At 58.3% G+C, this 18,774-nt stretch overlaps 2 protein-coding genes across 9 annotated transcripts in view; both read right to left on the bottom strand.

The window, feature by feature from the left end:
- The window catches only part of SHC2 (SHC adaptor protein 2), a 32,208-nt gene extending 22,758 nt beyond the window's left edge, over positions 1 to 9,450 (bottom strand). For 2 of the 7 annotated variants that reach the window (XM_072948166.1, XM_072948164.1), the window contains exon 1: positions 8,104 to 8,704. In XM_072948166.1, coding sequence (XP_072804267.1) covers positions 8,104 to 8,592 — 489 coding nt within the window. In that variant the 5' untranslated portion in view covers positions 8,593 to 8,704. Of the gene's footprint in view, positions 1 to 8,103; positions 8,705 to 8,893 lie in introns of those variants that run through there. The other 5 variants (XM_072948162.1, XM_072948163.1, XR_012063282.1 and 2 more) reach the window with 4 other exon arrangements.
- Positions 9,451 to 10,841: 1,391 nt separating this feature from the next.
- CIMAP1D (CIMAP1 family member D) lies at positions 10,842 to 18,774 on the bottom strand. Of its 2 annotated transcripts, none has more exons than XM_072947042.1 (4): positions 18,675 to 18,774; positions 14,707 to 14,814; positions 13,092 to 13,205; positions 10,842 to 11,769 (listed from the first exon to the last, which is right to left on the bottom strand). In XM_072947042.1, the coding sequence occupies exons 3-4, from the start codon at positions 13,114 to 13,116 to the stop codon at positions 11,285 to 11,287; spliced, it is 510 nt and encodes a 169-aa protein (XP_072803143.1). In that variant the 5' UTR covers positions 13,117 to 13,205; positions 14,707 to 14,814; positions 18,675 to 18,774; the 3' UTR covers positions 10,842 to 11,284. The 2 variants fall into 2 exon arrangements, with proteins under 2 accessions (XP_072803143.1, XP_006206685.4); XM_006206623.4 differs by lacking the exon at positions 18,675 to 18,774 and adding an exon at positions 15,614 to 15,743.

Here is an 18,774-nt window from a genome sequence, read left to right as displayed (position 1 = left end):
AGGGGGTGAACTGATCTGTCTCACCTTCACTGGAAGGATGATGGATGGATGGATGTTGGATGGATGATGGATGGATGGATGATTGATGGATGGGTGGTGGATGGATGGATGATTGATAATGGATGGATGATGGATGGATGGGTGGTGAATGGATGGATGATAGGTGGATGACTGATGGATGATGGATGGATAGGGGATGGGTGGACGGATGGACAGATGGATTGGCATGGATTATATGCCAGGTATGTGTTAGACGTGCGGAACCTCAAAGAGAATCAGCTGTGGTCCCTGCCCCCAAAGCAGACTCTCACACTGAGTGGACAGCTTTGGTGGGGTGCTGGCCGCTCAACGAATACCTTCCCTCTAGCCAAGCATGAGTCTAGGGGGGGTGTCGGTGCTGCCAGGCCACAGGGTGAGGGGTTCTAATCCACCCTAATTAGTGTGCAGCCCACTCCAGTGTGGCTGAAATCCTCCTTGTGCCCCCAGCCCCACTCTGGAGGAAGTGGAGGCATGACTCAACAGCACAGGACAGGAGATGCAACCGGGGCCCCCATCCTGGAGGGCAGAGCACAGGGACTACAACGGCAGGGCGGGGAAGCAGGTGGCTGGGGCGAACACCTGGCAGTGATGACGCTAAGCCACTTGTCACAGGACAGGTTCCAAGCACGCTGTGTACACAACCTCTTTTAACCCACTCCACCCAAACCCAGTGCTACAGCGACAGCACCACCCTCAGGAAACAAAGCCCAAGGACAGCAAGCAACCTGCTGAAAGTCACAGCCGGTAGGCAGCACAGGCAGGCTCTGAACCCGCACCCTGGGCTCCGCAAGTGGTGGGGGCCTCAGCAAACTGCGCCCTCAGGGGCCAGCGGACCCCGTGTTGCCAGAACACCCAAAATCCAGGGCTGTTCTGGGAAAGCCCCCAATTCGTAAATGATGACAAGAAATTGAATTTTTATTTTTAAATAGAAGGCAGAAAAAAAAAAAGGCAGAGGTCAAATTCAGCCCCAGGCCTACCCATGAGCATGACCTCTGACCTAGAATCCTGAACTCTCCAGAGGCCAGCCCAGAAGGGTCTGTCCACATCGCCACCCCCAGAACCTGTGAACAGGACCAGACACTGGAAGGGAGTCTCTGCAGACAGAATCGGGTCAAGGATGTCAAGATGAGGTCACCCTAGATTTCAGACAGATGACCTTACAGGAGGAAGGCAGACGGGGTCTGAGACACAGAGGCACAAGCAGACAGTGTGTGGAGCTACAAGCTGAGGGCTGTGGCCCCCAGAGGCTGGGAGAGAGCCTGGAACAGACCCTCCTTGGATTTTGGACTTCTAGCCTCCAGAACCAGGACAGAATACATTTCTGTAGGGGTTTTTTTTTCTCCCAGTATTTCTCCCTTTCTTTTAAAGTATTTTTTTATGGAGGTACTGAGGATGGAACCCTGGACCTTGTGGTGATCAACCCTTAGGCACCGGAAGGTCTGGGGGCCACGTGCTCACGACCATGGAATAGTTAATTTCTTCCATTTGGTGGTGTGTTTTAGCATCTGAAAAACTCAGGAAATCTGCGTGAGACCCTGTTCTCTGGGTCCTTCAGAGAGGGACTCCACGGAGGATCTCGGGGGTGGTCTGTCCGGGTAAGGCCCCACAGGGTCCTGCTCGGTGACAGTTTTACGATATTGAATTACTTCTCAATTTTTTAAATGTGTATGAGGGAAAGAGAAAATTGCATATTGCTACCATAAACCTCAGGTTCGATGCCTAGCAGTGTTTCCTAATAACCAATAAATAAACATACAATTATCCAACAGAAAGCGTCCATCCGGCAGGAACTGTCCGTGAACGACTGCCGGGCACCAGGCTACCTGCAGAGTCTCAAGGCCCTCCCCCAGGCCATGAAGTTCAGGGACAGGCAGAGTTGACTGTTGGGGGCTGTAGGGGGCCAGCAGGGGGGCCTGGGCAGCCTGGGGCTGGTACTTCACCGCACGATGCTGTCCCTTGGTATCAGAAGTCTCACCAAAAAACTCCATCCCCACAGACCCATGTTAATTATGAAGGAAACAATGGGGGCCTCTACCAGGGAGAAAGGTCACCTTAACAGAGTGCATTCATCTCCTGGGGTGGTCGTAACAAAGCACCCACCCTGGGCGGATAACTGTCTCCCAGTTCTGGGGCCAGACGTCCAGAATCCAGGTGTGGGCAGGGTGGTGCTCCAGCCCAAGGCCCCAGGGGAGGGTCCTTCCAGCTCTTTCAGCTCCCGGGGGTGGCTGGCAGGCCTTGGCTTGCAGACACGTCACTCTGGTCTCAGCCTCTGTTGTCATGGCTTCTCCCTGGGCATCTGTGTCCAAACTCCCCTCTTCCTATAAGGACACCCGTCATATGAGGGCCCATCCTGATCTGGGGTGACCTCTTCCTAGATGACTGCACCTGCAAAGGCCCTGCTCCAAATACAGTCACACTCCAAGGTCTGATGGAACAACTGTGGGGACGCCACTCTCCTCAGGACCCCAGGTGATCAGAGTTCCAGCACCAGTGCCGGGACACAGGGCACCCCTGTCTCTGGACCAGACACCCTGAGGAAAGCAGAGCACATCTCCCCGCTCCCCACCAAAAACGCACAACCTGGGCCCTATGTGTGAACACCGGCAGAGGGCCCGCTCACAAGCTGGCTGGAGTGGACTCCTGCAGACGCCAGTCCTGTCCCCGGGGGCTTCAGGACACTCTGCTGGCCATTCGCACATGCAGAGCCCTTTAGGGTCACCATAACCCCAGCCTAACCCCATTTTACACAGAACTGGAGCATTTAGGGCATTTTTTGTTTCTTTTTCTACTGTGGCAAAATACACCTAACATTAAATTTACCATCTTAACCATTTTTAAGTGCACAGCTCCGTGGCATTAAGCACACTCACACTGTTGTGCAACCATCCCCACCACCATCTCCAGAGCTTTCTCATCTTCCCAAACTGAAACTGTCCCCACAAAACACTGACTCCCCACCCCCTCCCCCAGCCCCAGCCCCACCGTCTACTCTCTGTCTCTATGGATGTGACTCCTCCAGGGACCTCCTGTGAGTGGAATCAGACAGTGTGTGTCCTTCTGGGTCTGGTTCTCTCCCTGAGCATCACGTCCTCAATGTGGTCCACCCACGCTGGAGCAGGTGCCGGAATCTCCTTCCTTTTTAAGGCTGAATCATAGCACACCGTGTGGACGGAACCACATTGTGTTTATCCCTTGTGGACACTTGGGTTATTTCCACTTTTCGGCTGTTGTGAATGATGTTGCTGTGAACGTGGGTGTGCAAACATCTAAGTTCCTGCTCAATTCCCATAAAAGAAAAACACTTTCTACCCTAGATGTGTACACACACACACACACACACTCACCCTTGCCCAACGTTTCAATCATACATTCTATTCCTCATTCTCTTTTAGGTGTATACAAAGGAATGGAATTTCTGGACCATATCGTAATTCTACACTCAACTTTTTGGTGTGGTTTTAATATACACTGGATTTAATGAAACCATCTTGAATATTGAGAGGTGGCTTTATTTTGTGTCATTCTGACTTTACCAGGAGTTGTCCACTATTTTGGAAAATCACACTGCCTGTAGCAGCTCTAATGGTGGCACTGAAGTTGCCAGAGTAACACCCTAGATCCATGTGCAGCTGCTGTGTGAACGGCAGCCTCTGTCTGTGTCGCTGCACCTCTAAGAGAGGGAAGCCTGCACAGCTGCACACTGAAATACCTGCTAAGTTGCTGTGAATCGTTGTCTTTGTGTTTCTCCTTTTTATTGATGTTTTATTACATCACACTGATTTTAGGGGAAATAAATGTGCATATAGGTGTTACATATGTTTGGTGTTCATTTCAAGGTGGAGGGTTCCAAAACACTGGTTATAAATGAGCAGGGGGTTAATCCAACAGGGCTGCAAACAATTGGCTTAAGCTGCCAGTTCTCAGACCTGAGTGGATGTTGGAATCACCTGGGAGGCTTGTACTACACTGATCACTAGGCCTCCCCCCAGGGTTCCTGACTCAGCAGACCTGAACATGTGCACTTGGGACAAGCTCCCAGATGCCTGGGCACCACACTCTGCTCATCCACTGTTCTAGCCAGTTTGGTGGCCCACCTCCCCTGCCATGAATGGAGTTGTACATCTCTGGCCAGTAAGGTGTGGGGAGAATGGAAGGGAAGGTCTTCTCTTCTTCCAGTGGATGTGGTTGGATCTGCATACGACAGCTGGTGCTGCAGCCGCTATTTTGTGACCATGAGGAAAACTAAGCCAGCTTGCTGAAGACAGCAGTGCAAAAAGATGGAAAGACCTGGATCTTCAGGAATACATACTATCAAGTCATTGAATTAATCCACCCTGGAGCCATCCTACCCCTGGCCACACCCCACCCCTCGCCTTCAAGGAATAAGCTGCATCTGCAGCTAAAAACACCTCAGCCCAGTTAACCTCCCACCATTCCCACCCCCTCAATCCCCTAGCCTTCACACCACCTCAGAGACCTGCCTTCAGGAAAGACAGGGCCCCGAGGGCAGCTCACGGGGTCTCTGTGCCTCAGTCCACATCTCCCTGGGGAGAGGACACAAGTGAGGGAACCTCGACAAATGGAAAGGGCTTGTTTAGTGGAATTTTCATACGGAAGAGCCAGGTGTGGAAGAAAACGGGATGGAGCTGCGGGCTCAGCCCAGCTCACTTGCTGGGTAACAGCCACGCGTCGCTCGGACGCCTGCCCCTTCCGACCTGGTCTGAAGACCCAGGGGACATGTCCACATAGAGCTGATGGCCCAACAGGGAGCCACGTGCCCAGGCGGACACTTGAAATTAAAGTGAAGCAAAATTAAAGCTGATTCCTTAGCTGCATCAGCCCCATTCAAGTGCTCGCAGCCACACGTGTCCACCCACTGGACAGCACACATCTAGAACATTCCACGTCACAGAGTGTCCCCTGGGCAGCACTGGTCTGGGCTGATCCCCAGGACAGCTTAAGGAGCATCACAGGACGCAGTGGGGGAACATCCGGGAACAGCGTCCTCATTCACAAAAGATCCCGTGGGAAGAAGGCTCATTCCTCCCAGGAGAGGGGACAAGGGCACTGACGTGACACAGAAGGCTCAGCAAGGACTCCCGAAGCAGCCGTGACCACGTATCACAAACCCAGTGGCTTGAAGCAACAGAAGTCTATTCCTTCCCACTTCTGGAGGCCGGACGGATGTCTGCCACCGAGGTGTGGGCAGGACGGGTCCTTCTGGAGGCTCCAGGGAGAACCGGCTCCTGCCTCTTTCAGCTTCTAGAGGCGCCGCATCCCTGGCTCACGGCCCCTCCCTCCATCCTCACCGCCAGCAGCGCAGCATCTCCCAACTCTGACTCTGACCCTCACACCTCCCTCTGATGAGGACCCTGTGATGACATGGAGCCCCTCGGGAATCCAGGGTCACCCCCATCTCAGAAGCTTTAACCCCACCTGCAGAGTCCCCCTCCGCCCCATGAGGTGACAAGTTCATAGAACCTGGGACCAGGATGGAGACGTCTCTGGGATCGTTCTTCTGCCAACCACCCTGTATTTGACTGTCGGCAGAGTTTGGGTTCTGTGAGAGGGGCCTCAGCTCTGGGCCTCTCCATGCCTCAGTTTCCCCACCCTACAGAAACATGGACCGCACAGCCCCTCTCGGACCCAGGGTGGGGCCTTACAGGCCCTGCAGGGAATGTCTGCTCCCGTCCTGACTTCACACTTCTCTGTGAACCAGGAAAGGACTATCTGGCTCTCACAACACCTGGTGGATGTGGGTACAGGGAGGCAGAGGGTCCCAGGGGAAGGGAGCTGGGAACTGAGTCTGGTTCAGGCTCTCTGGGGCCCCACCTCTCAACCAGCGAGAGTCAGAGCTCCTCACCCATCAGCCAGCAAGTTCCATGGGCTCGGTCTCCAGCAGGGGCACTGTGGCCCCCTCCCCACGTTGCCCTGGCCCAGGGCTTCCCTCCTCGCTGGCCCAGGGCTTCCCTCCTCACTGACCATACCTAGCTTCCCCCAGGGTCTCACCACCCCACCCCAGCCCCACTTCCACAGGGCTACAGGAAACATCCTTTCAGCATCGACTCTGCCTGGCTCCCCTGCTCAGAGCCATGCCAAGCCAAGCTTCTCCCCACAGTAAGTTCAGCGTCTGTCCTCTCTCCATCAGCTCCACCACGAGGGTCTCCTGCTGTTCCCCGAACATGCAAGCTCATTCCTGCCAGAGGGCCTCACACTTGCTGTGAACTCTCTCCCCAGGCGTTTCATGTCCGGGGCCTCCGTGGCTTCAGATCTCAGCTTAAGTGTCATCTCCCGAGAGGCGCCTTCCCCACCAGCCCAGCTAAAGCAGCCACTGGTCTCTTGCTCTGACATCACTTGGCTTTGATTTCTGCAGAGCACCTACCAGTATCTGCCATTTCCCTGTTTGTCTCTTACTTATGTACTGTCAGTCTCTCCCTCTAGAAATCTAAGCCCCCTAAGGGCGGGTATCAGATCTTTCTCATTGCCGACCACACCACCAGTGCCTGGCAGGGATAGCCACACACTAAATCTTTGCTGCACTGATGAAAGCGTCAAGATCGTTGGAATAATCCAGCAGCCTGCACCCCGACAACGCGAGTGTCTGAACTCTGAGCACACCTAATCCCCACATCCATGGCCAATGAGCAGACATGGTTTGCCCCAGAGAGGGTGTGGTGTGAGGCCCAAGGCATCACCCGCGAAACATCTTGCTACAGAATCAGTCTTGAAACCAGTGAAGCTGGGATTCAGCAAAAGAAGGGACTGAAGGTCAAGTTAGAAGGCACCAGGAGAGGATAGGTCCAGGATGCGGTGCTGTAGGCCTGGACCACACTTGTAGGAGTGAGTGTCTGGGACTCACGGAAAGTCAGGGCCACCGGGGGGCACCCATAACAAAGCACCACAAACTGGGGTGGGGGGTCGAGGGGAGGCCCTTCCCCCTATTCCAGCCTGTAGTGACGGTGAGCGGCCACCCTGGTGCCCCTTGGCTTGTGGCTGCACCCCTCCATTTCTCCCCTATTGTCACGTGGCCCCTCCCTGTGAGTTTGTGTCCAAACCTCCCTCTACTTACAGTGACACCAGTCACTAGGGCGGCCCTAATTCAGTGTGGCCTCATCTTAACCCGATTACACCTACAAAGACTCTGTTCCCAAATAAGGCCACATTCACAGGTTCACAAAGTCGTGAATTTGGGAGGGGACACTACTCAACCGAATACTGGGAGTAGGGGGAAAAAGATGTTGGGGCCGTTTGTAAAGGAAACAAAAATGTAACAACCAAATGCAAACACATAAACTTCCTGGATCCTGGTCCCTAGAAGCAGGCTGCGGGAATGTGACAATGGCCTGTGGGTCTGTAGGGGGTCAGCCATCTGGGAGCCCGAGTGGAGATACGTCTCCGATTGGCCTCCCACGGGCCGCTTATCTCCTGATGGTTCAGCAAAAAAGACACACGGGGGCAGATACACTATTCGGAACGTACAACATTAACGGGCTGCAAGTACGGGCGATCCACTGGTCCCACTCTTCTGTAGGAAAGGTTCACTTAAACAAAACCGGGACAAACGAAGGCCCGTTTCTTTACAGCACATTCCAAGTCCCCGGAGTCTCATACCTCGAATCCTGGGGCCTGGCGGGGCGATGGCCCTTCCCAGATACCCCTTCCCCGCGCCCCCCAAGGTCTTCGATTCTGCTGAGGGGCGCTTTCTGGGTCGCAGGACGCCCCCACCCGGGTCCTCACTAGCTAGACTCTCCAGCCAACCGGAATGGGGACTCTGCTTCACCTGCGCATGCGTGCCCCCCTCCCACCTGCCGCCCTCTCCCCGCTCCTCCCCACGTGACGCCGTGGGAACCTGGACCCCAGCGGCTCCCGGGTGGGGGCGGCCAGCTGAGGGCCGGCTGGCGATGGGGGTCTGGGGCGATGGAGAGAGGAGGTGGGATGGAGAGGAGAGAGCTGGCTCTCAGGGTTCAGAGTGTCCAAGAGAAAGAAGTGGGGGATGGGAGCCCTTGTCCCCAGGCTGGGTCTCCAGCGAGGATGGGATCCCAGGGGTCTCGCCGGCGCACTCACCCGCACGATGTAGGAGACCCCAGGACCCAGGACCCTGGCGTCTGGGTGTAGCCAGCCGTGCGCCGGCTTGTGGATGAAGCTGCCTTTGCGGATCCACTCGGCGGCGGCGGCGTCCGGGGGCCCGGCCGACCCCCGCGCGCCCCGCGGCCCCCGCGCCCCAGCGGCCCGGCAGCGGCTGAGAGCAGGCAGGGGACAGGGCGCCATGCAGCGCGGCTCGCAGGCGCCCAGGACCGCGGCCGCCAGTGCAGGGACGCCGGCCGGACCAGCCGGCTCGGGCTCGGGCTCGGGCTCGGGCTCGGGCTCGAGGTCGGTGGCCCCGGGGCCCCCGGCTGCCCGCGCCGCCGCTGGGCCGCGGCCCAGGAAGCCGGAGGGGGCCGCGAATTTCCACTGCGGCATGCGCGGCAGCAGCGCGCAGAAGGTGGTGGGCGCCTCGGGCTCCGGGGGTGCGGGGGGCGCGGGGGGCGCGCGCCCGCCCGGACCCTGCGTCATGGCCGCGGCCGCCCGACCGAGCCGGACCGGGCGCTGCGCCTGGCGCGGAGGAGGCCCTCCCGCTCCCTCCCGCTCGCTCCCCGCCCCCGGCCCAGTGATGTCATCCGTCCGGCCCAGCGCGCAGCCGCGGGGGGCTGCACCCCTGGGACCCCCGTCCTTAGGCGTCCCGGCGCCTGGTAGGGAGGCTGGGGGAAACTGAGGCCCACCGAGGGCATGGGCGCCAACTCGGATCCGGCCGTCAGGGAAGCAGTGAAGTTTCGAACCCAGGAGCCGGGCGGCGACCCCTTACTTCGCCCCCTACCTGTCGCCCAAGTTCCTGGAAGGACACAGGTGGAAGAGGCTTACAAATCACCTCCCTTCTTCCCTTTGTGACTCGGGAAAACTGAAGTCTGGAGAGGGGCGGAGGCATGGTCAAGGACCTAAGGTCAGCCCCCTCCCTTCCCACTGTTCCAGCCAGGCTACTTGGAAATCACGCCGTGCTTTATTTCCTCCCAGGGAAACTGAGACTCAGAGAGGGGCGGGGGTCTGCCCGAGGGCACACAACGCGTACTCGGACCTCTCGGTGCCAGGCTGGGCTGTCTGCGACAGCCTCTGCCGCCTTAGCCTGGGCCTCGGTTTCACTGGCTCTAAGCCGGGGCTGGGGCTGGCGGGTTACGGGCTCCTCCTGCATTTCTAGGGAGCCCTGTCCGGCATCAATCCAACTGAACTCTTGGGCCTCAGCGTCGCAGGCCCGCCGGCTCCTCCATCAGCAGCCTCCTCGTCCCCCGCCAAGGCCTCAAGTGTTGTCTCTGCACCAGGGAACGGACTGTCTCGGTCACCCCAGGACCCAGCCTCCCGGACCCGGGCTGGTCGGTCCCCCTCCCCCTCCAGCCCCGCCCCAGGCAGGGCTGGCTGCTGGGAAACAAAGGGAGGGAGCCGGGCTGGGGCAGGTGGGAAAGGAGGGGAAAGAGGGGCGAGGCCACCCGGAGCCGGATCGATAAATCAGGGGGTGAGATCACTGCGCGGCCGCCGCCCGCAGACCCCGGGAGGAGGCGGTGATGTGGGCGGGGGGAGGCGGGGCGCGCGCGGCCGTGATTGGCCCGCGGGCGGGGCGGGGGGCGGTGCTGCTGTCGGACGCCTCGAGCCTCAGGCCTCGGGAGCTATTGTGCCTCTGCGGTCCGGGCTGCAGAGGGCGTGGCCTTGGGGGTCAGTGGTTGGGGGTGACTTTTGTCGGGGTCTGGAGACCCCATCTGGACTCGTGCGTGTTCTCTGTCTCTGTTGTGGGTTCCAAACATGGGGACTGTGTGTGGGTTGGGTTGTGTGTATATTGTGCGCGGATGAGACCGTGTGTGAAAGAGGAGGGAATTTCGGCTCAGCTGTGTGTGTGTGTCTGTATTTGTAAAGGTCCTGTTGTGTCCCCAAGTGTGGGTGTAGGGTGTCCCGGTGTGTGTCCAGGTGTGTGTGCAGGGGTCCTGGTGTGTCCAGGTATGTGTTTGTAGGGGGTCCTGGTGTGTCCAGATGTATGTATGTAGGGGGTCCTCGTGTGTCACCTAGGGTCACCTAGTCTGGTGAAGGGGGTGTGTCCACGTTTGGCACCCCCAGGCTAGGGAAGAGGGCAGTAGGAGGGAGCTGACAGCCACCCAGGACCCTTCTGGGTCCCATGTGCTGTGCTGCCCCTGGGGCCATCTCCTCCAAGGAGCTGTGGCACAGTCTGTCTTTCCCAGACTCCGTGGTTAGGGCCCTTCTGGGCCTGGGGTTTATAAGGTGTCCTCACACGAAGGGGTCCCTTATGTGACGTCCTCCAGTTGTTTCCTTCCTGTCCCTGTGACAGAACGAAGGCCAGGGTTTCCTTCCCAGTATCAGAAGGGCACTGGCCTTCATGGCGTGCCCTCGGACAGGCGTCTAGTCTCCCTGAGCCCTCCTTTCCCCCTCCGTAGACTTGACTGCCTCTTGAGTTGCTGTGAGGCTTAGACGATCTTTATCAATATCTGGAACACAGCAGGCACCTACTGATGGCAGGTATTAGACTACATCCAATTCCTATACATCCTTCAAAGCCCAGCTTCAGTGGCCCCTCTTCCAGGAATCCTACCTGGCAGGCTTCCCCACTCAAAGCCCTGGCTCCACCTCTGGTCTCCTCCAGCCCTGGGCCCCTTCTCTGGTCCCATCCAGATCCCTACGGACTGCAGAGCTGGGGGTCTGAATCTTGAGAGCTGCATTCAGGGTTCTCTCCTGTGACGTGAACAGACAAAGGGTGTGTGCTGTGACAATTCTCGGTGCCGTGGAGATTTATTGGCCAACAGCTAGAGGATGGGGCCGAGACCAGGGCTGTGCTTCCGTGAGGAGCTGGGATGAGCCCAAGTTTGGCAGAAACCCAAGCTGCGCTGAGGACCCAGGCCCTGGTGAGCGGATGCTGAGTTCTAGGACACAGGAAGCTGCATCTCCAGGCAGCAGCTGGGGAGGGCCACCTGGCCTGGCCTGGTATGACCCAGAGAGGAGAAACTGGGACGCTGGAAGGAGGCTCACCCTGTCGGGGCCAAGGGGTCACATCCCCCAGGGACTGGAGAAGCAGGTGGCCTAGAAGGACCTCAGACAGTTCAGAAAAGAACTGTCCCCAGTCCTCCAGCTGAAGCCGGGCCCAGGAGGGGCTGACCACACTGCACTTCACAGCATGGAACACTGAGCAAGCCAGGCATCCTGTCCCCTGCAGGCATCAGGCTGTGGTGTCGGCGGCCATGGTGGTGGCCCGTTTGGAGTGGCGGATGCCCATGGTGAAGGCCGGGGCCCTGGCCTTGGTCACAGTGACCTGCTCGGGGCTGTGGGTGCCCGGGCCAGGCGTCTCCTCCGGGGGGCGCGGGGCTCGGGGCCGCCCCAGCATGGTGAAAGCGGGCCGGCGCTGGCGGTACGTGTTGGGGTCTGGGCTGTCGTACTGGCCAGGGCCTGGCATCTCAGCAGGGTCCTGCAGGGGGCGGGCAGCAGGCTTGCGGCCCACCACCGTGTAACTGGGGCTGCTGGGCTTGATGGAGATCTGGGAGCCCCAGAGGGAAGGCAGGGTGTAGGTGTTAGGGGCAGGGGCTGAGGTGTCCATGGGCTGTGGGCGGAGGCGGGAGCCCAGGGTGAAAGCTGGGGGGGTCCGCTGGCGCACAGGAGCCACCTTCTCTGGGCTGTAGGCCCCAGGGCCCGGCGTCACCTCCAGACCTGTGAGAGTCGGGCAGGAGAGTTGGCATTGGCAGAGTCCTTACCCCCTCGAAGACCTCGCACAGCTCCCATGGCCATGTGCATCGTGGAGCTCGCAGCAGCCCTGAGGTGTTTCTTCTTCCCCGACCCCTTTCTGTTCTCTTCCAAGCCTCCAGCCTTTGCCCAAGTTCAGCCCCCTGCCAGGCATGCCTCCTGTTTCCCATTCCCACCTCCCAACTTCTGCTTCTCATCCTTTAAGATGGCCCCAAAGTCCCCACCCCCTGCTGCCTTCCCCACACCCTCCTTTTGTCAGAGCCCCACAGTCCTTCCCAGGATCCCCCTGGTGTGGGTCTATCCCCCTCTCCAGACATAGCCACACTGGGGTGGGATGATCCCCAGTTGGGTCTAACTCCACCACTGGACTGGGGTGTCACAAAAAGCAATGACATGTCAAATCTACTTCAACTCCCAGCAGTTGGCTTGATACATGTTTGAGTGAATGGGTGAGTAGAAGGATGGGTGGTGAGTGAATGAATAGATGATGGATTCATGAATATGTAGATGGATTGATAGATGGATCCCGGATGGATGGATGGGTGGGTGGATGGATGGGTGGGTGGGTGGGTGGATGGATGGGTGGATGGATGGTTGGGTGGATGGATGGTTGGGTGGGTGGGTGGATGGATGGGTGGGTAGATGGATGGGTGGTTGGGTGGGTGGATGGATGGGTGGATGATGGATGGGTGGGTGGGTGGATGGAAGGATGGGTGGATGGGTAGATGATAGATGGGTGTGTGGGTGGATGGATGGATGGGTAGATGGATGGGTGGTTGGGTGGGTGGATGGATGGATGGATGGGCAGATGGATTAATGGCTGGATTGGGTGTTGAATAGGGTAGTTTGGCAAGGGGATACATGGATGAATGGATGAATGATTGGATTGGTGGGTCCCTGGGTGATAAGTCAAAAGATGAAAGGGTGAGTGGATGGGAGGCTTGAATCGGGTAATTAAATCTGGTGCTTGAGGGGAGTGGGCCCTGCCTGGAGCCTGTGGAGGGGTTGCTGGTTTGCCACAATCCCCAGTGCTCCCTTTGCCGAGGATGAGCCCCAGCTGCCTTCGTGGTACCATGTGTGGACAGGTCACCATCACCATGGCCCACTTCCCCCGTTCAGGTACTCTCAGGGCCCTTGGCCCCTCTGCTGAGGCACTGGATTTTGTCACTCCAAAGACATGGAAGTCCTAAAGACTCGGGGATGGGAGGGGAGGAGAGGACAGAGGCACAAGAGTCGCTAAGACCCCAAAAGGGCAGATCCTGGTGGGGTAGTACAGGTCAGATACTCACCCCGAGCCTTGCCCCGGCCCTGCATGGAGTAGGCAGGGGTGCAGCTTCGGCCAAAGCGGGTGACTTTCGGGTCCAGGAAGTAGACTGGCCCCGGGCTGGTCTCCTGCGGAGATACTGGGAGAGAAGCCCAGGGTCCTGAGGGCCCCACTCGGTGCCCCTGGATAACCCTGAGGCACTTCCACCTCCCCCCCAGACACCCCCCCCACCGCCCTCTCTGGGAGGGCAGGGACTCAGCTCACTGACCTGGGGGCCCCAGGTCTCTTCTTGACTTTGTCTGGAAAAGTGTTGCTCTGTCCTCACAACCCCAGCTATCCTGTGGCTCTGTCCCGCCACCCTCTCCTGTGCCAGTGGCTGGGGAACCAGCTCATGGGCCGTTAGAACTGCGCCTGGAGCTAGAGGAACCAGGCCCTGAGTAAGGGGCCAAGGAGCGCCCTTTCAGTGCTGGGGCCTGTCAGGAGTTGGGCCTCTGTGAGCCGGGTCCTTGGGCGGGCTGCATGGCATAAGCCGCCTCCTCTTCCCCACTGAAGGGGGTGGGCCAGTGGTGAACGTCATAATTGGGACCAATTACCACGACTGTCACTGCTGCTGTTTACACACACTCCAGTGCCAGTGCACACATCTGAGTCTAGGAGGTTTACGTGCTCTGTGTGTGTATGCACACGTGACACTGTGCACGTGCGTGAAGCATGCTCGTGGCAGACGAGCCTACCCCAACTCATGCCACTTCCCATCTCGAGGCCTTTGTCTGTGCTGCAAGCTCTGCCTGGAGTCCCCATCTTCTCAGAGGGGCTCCACCGAACTCCTACTCATCCTACAAAGTCCAGACCTCATGACTCTACCTCCAAGAAGGCTTCACTTGGGGTTCTGCAAAGTCTACACTAACAGCCACTACCCCCACCTCCCTAGGCTGTCTGTCCCTCTGTCCCAGAACAAGAAGCAAGGAACCCAGGCTGGCCTCCCCAGTGACAATGACTGTGGTGCTGATTCCTTCGTTTGTCTTCTGGGCCCCTCCCAGCTTCCCCAGTTTTCTCACAGTTTGTTTTGGGATTGTGGCTGATTCTGAAGGCGGGGAAGAGGCTGCACCTCCCAACAAGCTTCTGTCCACACAAGTCAAAGTCCTCAACAGGAAGGGCTCTTCCTGCCCCCACCCGGCCCGCGGGGACCCCCAAGCACTCTGCAGAGTGGGGTGAGGAGCGCCTGGGCCTCGCAGCCTGTGAGCGCCCCCCCTCTTCGGCTGCATACTCCAGGCCCTCTGCTCCTGAGCCCTGACTGGAGACCAGGCACCACTAATCCTGGCTTAATGACTGTCTCTAGGCATCCACCCTGTCTTTAATTCTGACAATTTGGCAAGTATTGTGCCCTCATTGTTGACAGAAAGGGAAACTGAGACCCAGCATGCCCCAGTCAAGCATCAAGTAATCTTCTAACGCACCACAAAACCACACACTGCTCTCCTTTCCCTAAGGAAACAGGGCCCAGAGAGGCACAGCCGCTTCCCTGACGACACACAGCAGGTGTTGCCTCACATCACACATGCTCCTAGGTGGGAGAATGGAGGCTGGGAGGCCCCCTCTCCTGCCCCTCCGATCCCTCACCCACCCTGCCCCAGCCTTACCCTCACTGGGCCTCCGGGAGAGTGAGTAGGCAGGACCTGCCACCCTGGTGCAGTCGTGGTTGACGAAGCCGATAGTGGACGGTAGGACACACAAGCCTGGCCCAGAGCCTGCGACCAAAGCCTTCAGGTCATGACCCGGGGCCACACACCCTAAGAGATGGGGGGGGTCCTGGGGCCCAGCCCCTAAGCCCCCACCCAAGTACCTGGCCACCCTCCATGGCAGAAGTGGGGGAGCAGAGGCTGCCTCCCCAGAGGGGGAAAGTGAGTGACAGGGGCATTGTGAGTCAAACTGAGTCACAGGAAGGGGCTGCTGGCCAGCAGCCTCCCCCTCCCAGGGCACGTGGGGACACGATCACAGGAGGGGTCACTGAGGTTGGACACAGATGTGGTCATGGGGGGGCGGGTACTGAGGCCTGGGCACAGAGGGGCGGTCACAGCTGTGATGCTCGGTGGCCCCTGTGAGAATGCTGGTGCCACAAGGGCATAAAACCTGTGTCCAGCTGCTTTGCTGCAGACAGAGAGGTGGGCCGGAGCCCTCAGCGAGCCCCACAGTCGGTGTCGGGGGAGCTCGGCCCCCGGGACCCCAGTCTGCCCCTCCGCCTGCAGGCTCCCGGCGGCTCGGTGCTTGCTCTCTGAGGTCTCATTGCCACTCAGTGCTGTGAGTGGAGCTTGCCTGCCCGTCTCCCCTCAGGGACCCTGCTCCTCTGCCCACTGCTGCCCCTCTGCCCTTGAGGGGCGCCTGGCCGGTGAGACCCTCAGCCCGTGCTGGGTGGAGGCATCCTCAGGAGCCCACGGGAGCACCCCGGCCCTGCCCGGGCCACAGGGAGGAGGACTGAGGCTGGGGCTGGGCCCCTGCATGCAGCTGGGCTCCCCCACCTCCCCGGAGCCCAGGCCCCCCGCCCCCTACCGTTCTCCCAGGCGGCCAGCCTGCACGACCTCCGCAGGCCGGTGGTCTCTGGAACCTGGCACTCAGGGGCCCGCCGGCCTGGGGGTGCGGCTGTCAGCTGGGGTGTGGGGCCGCAGCTGAGGGTTCCCATGGCAGGCAGCAGCCACACCTGGTGCAGGCTCTGGGCAGCAGGTCCCGGCACTGGCCCGGTCCTCATACGTCTGCCGGACTTGGCAGGGCCCTGGGCTCACCACCCCCTCCCTGGGCGGCACAGATGGCCCCTTGTCCCCCAGCCCAGCATCGTGGGGCCCTGGCCCAAGCAGGCTGGTCGGCGGTCGCTGGCCTGGAAGTGGGGCCAGGATCGAGTGTCAGCCAGGTGGCTGGACAGTCCGGAAAAGAATACGGTGTCAGCAGAGCAGGTCCCTCAGGAGCCGGCCAAGCTGGGCGGTCTAGGCCAGAGTGCGCCCCAGGGAGCTGGCACGGCCAACACGGCACCCACAGCCTGGCAGCGGGAGGGACTGGGCAGGTCGCGGGCAGTGCAGCCCCATTTCCACAGCTGGGAAAACTGAGGCATAGTACAAGTCCGCCACCCAGGGAGCTGCCACTCTGGGCCAAGAAGCATTCCTTCCTCCCCTCCTTCCTTCATCCACTAAGGACCTACTGTGTGCTAGTTTCTGTTTGGGATGGTGGGAACATGACAAGAACAGATAGAGGAGGACCTGATGTTCCAGGAGGGGAGGGAGGAAATAAACAATAAACTTCTTGATGGGCACATAGTGTCAGAAGCCCCTAAATGTTCTGCAAACACAGAGCCGGGTGGGGAGTCCAGGACAGTGGTGCAGATTCAGGTGACTGTTGGCAGGACCCCTGCAGGAGATGGGAAGGCACCCAGGTGCAGGACAAGGGGAGGGCCTGCCAAGGCCCCATGCAGGGGTGAGAGCGGTGCTCAGGCAGTGGGGGCCCTCCAGGAGGACCCACTGCCTCAAGGACCCACTGCCTCCCAAAAGCCAACAGGGATTCGCTCCATCCTCAAGGATACATGGTGGAACAGAATTCAAAGTCCTGCCTCTTCCATGTACCCTTGTTTGTTGCTGTATTATCAGGCCCCTTCCTCTGCAATATTTTACCAGCTTTTTTTAGAGTTATAATTCACACACCGTACAACTCACTCCACAATGTAATTTTAATGCACGCTGTTTAAACTTTTTCAATTCTTTTTTTTTTTTTTGGTGGGGGAGGTAATTATTTATCTATCTATATTTGGAGGAGGGGCTGGGGATTGAACCCAGGACCTCGTGCATGCTAAGCATGCACTCTACCACTTGAGCTATATCCTCCCCTCTAAACTTTTAAATCAAAATGTTATCATCTGTGTAAAAGGTCATAAAACAAGTCTTAAATACTTCTATTGGAAAAGAAGAAAGATCTTAAAATCAATGACCTAAGGTCATTATTATTATCACCTTAAGAAACTAGAAAAACAACTAAGTGGAAAGAGTTAAAAAAAAAAGTTAGAATTGCATGAACTATAAGACTGTGCAAAGAATTATCAAAGTCCCCCACCCCCAGGTGGTTCTTTAAAATGATCAACAGACTTGAGAAGCCCCCAGCTGGACTGGTCAAGAAACCAGTGAGGCCAGTAAATCACAGCAGCAGCAGTGGAGGGAGGTTAGCACCGCAGAGCCACATGCGCAAGGGTCACGTGGACCACGTGAAGCCGCAGGCAGATATCGGCCTCCTGCTGAGTATTTACTCTACCCTGATCACTTTCTGTGCCTGCCCCGTCTTGTGTAATTGTCCCAGCGTCTCATCAGAGAGGTGCTGGCGCTAACCTGCTTCTGTGGTTACAGACAGGGAAACTGAGGACCGGGGAGGGGGGTGTTGGCACAGGATCCTCTGACTCAGGTTTTAGGTCAAAGCTGACGATCAAGGGCTTCTCCCAGGTTCCAACTCCAGCTCAGCCTTCTGAGAGTGCTGGAGCTCCTCTGTGAGTTCCCGTTACCCTAGGATAAAATCCAAGCCCTCACTGTGCCTGCCGCAAAACCCTGCCTGGCCTGGTCCCCACTTTCCCTCTGCTCTCCAATCCCCTAACCCTTGTGCACGGCACCGTGTCTTCCTACTCCTTGGGGTGGGAACCTCAGGGACTTTACCTGCCCTCTCTCCACCTGGGATGCACTTTTCTACAGCCCAGGCCACAGCTGGCTCCATCGTCAGTCACTTGTGGGCCCTGACTCTGGACAAGCCCTTGCTTCCTTCCAGAAGGGCAGGAGGGTATAGCTCAGTGGGTGCACAAGGTCCCAGGTCACTCCCCAGTGCCTCCATTAAAGTCAGTAAATAACCCTAAGTACCTCCCCCCAAAACAAAAACAAAAACCAAACATAACAGCAGAAGCAGCTCAACTCCAGATCCACGGACAGAACTGGGCACTGAGGAGCGGGTGAGAGACGGACACCCCACTTCTGTCCTCCTGCCCTACAGCGCCTCCCAGTGACCAACGCTGCACGCAAGTGCAGGAACCTGGGACCCCAGCCTGAAGTCGACCGAGGAGGGCCCGGGGCCAGCAGAGGAAGGAGGAGGCTCGGGCCCCGACCCCTCCCTAGGCCTGAGCCCCAGCCCAGGCTGCAGCAGCCAGCCACGGAGCGAAGACAGCTGGAGACACAGGTTCCACTGCCTCATTTCCCTGTGATGTTGGAAGGACCAGAACTAACACGGGTGGCAATGGGCTGGAGGGACAGACTAGAGGGGCAGCCTGAGCTCCTCCCACCTGCCACAGCCCGCCGTTCCCTCCACTGACAGCGCGGCTTCTGCAAATCACTTTCAGGCCAGAGCTCGTCACCTCCACCCAGCGAGCGGTATGTAATGAGATGCTGATTAACTCCAAGACCATGCAAACTCTAGCCAAGTTTGTGATCCAGCCTGACACACTGACAGCGGAGGGCCAATGAGAGAACTAGGAAAAGGAAGCTCACTGCGGGACATGAGCAGGGGGCTTCTGGCCCAGCCACGTGAGGTCCAGCTGCAGTCCTTGCCTGGGAAGGGGCTTCGAGGCTGAGCCAGTCACCCTGTCAATTCTAGCCCTTACCATAATTGTGAATTCAACCAGCATTCTGTTGTGTGCCAGGCACTTCCAGGTACAGGGAAAACAAGGGTGAACAAAGCACATAAACCTCCTCTTTCAGCTT

The sequence above is a fragment of the Vicugna pacos genome, chromosome 22 (assembly GCF_048564905.1).
Source record: "Vicugna pacos chromosome 22, VicPac4, whole genome shotgun sequence".
Classification (NCBI taxonomy): Eukaryota; Metazoa; Chordata; class Mammalia; order Artiodactyla; family Camelidae; genus Vicugna; species Vicugna pacos.
The sequence above is the reverse complement of the archived record's forward strand: the minus strand, read 5'-3'. Positions and strand labels throughout refer to the sequence as shown.

What these genes read in the sequence shown, in the direction of transcription:
- CIMAP1D (XM_006206623.4), bottom strand. Translation starts at nt 15,743, where the DNA reads ATGGGAACCCTCAGCTGCGGCCCCACACCCCAGCTGACAGCCGCACCC. An exon ending in GCTGGCCGCCTGGGAGAACG is followed by an intron (nt 14,815 to 15,613) that starts GTAGGGGGCGGG and finishes CTTTGGTCGCAG; the next exon opens with GCTCTGGGCCAGGCTTGTGT. An exon ending in GGGCCGGGGCAAGGCTCGGG is followed by an intron (nt 11,770 to 13,091) that starts GTGAGTATCTGA and finishes CGACTCTCACAG; the next exon opens with GTCTGGAGGTGACGCCGGGC.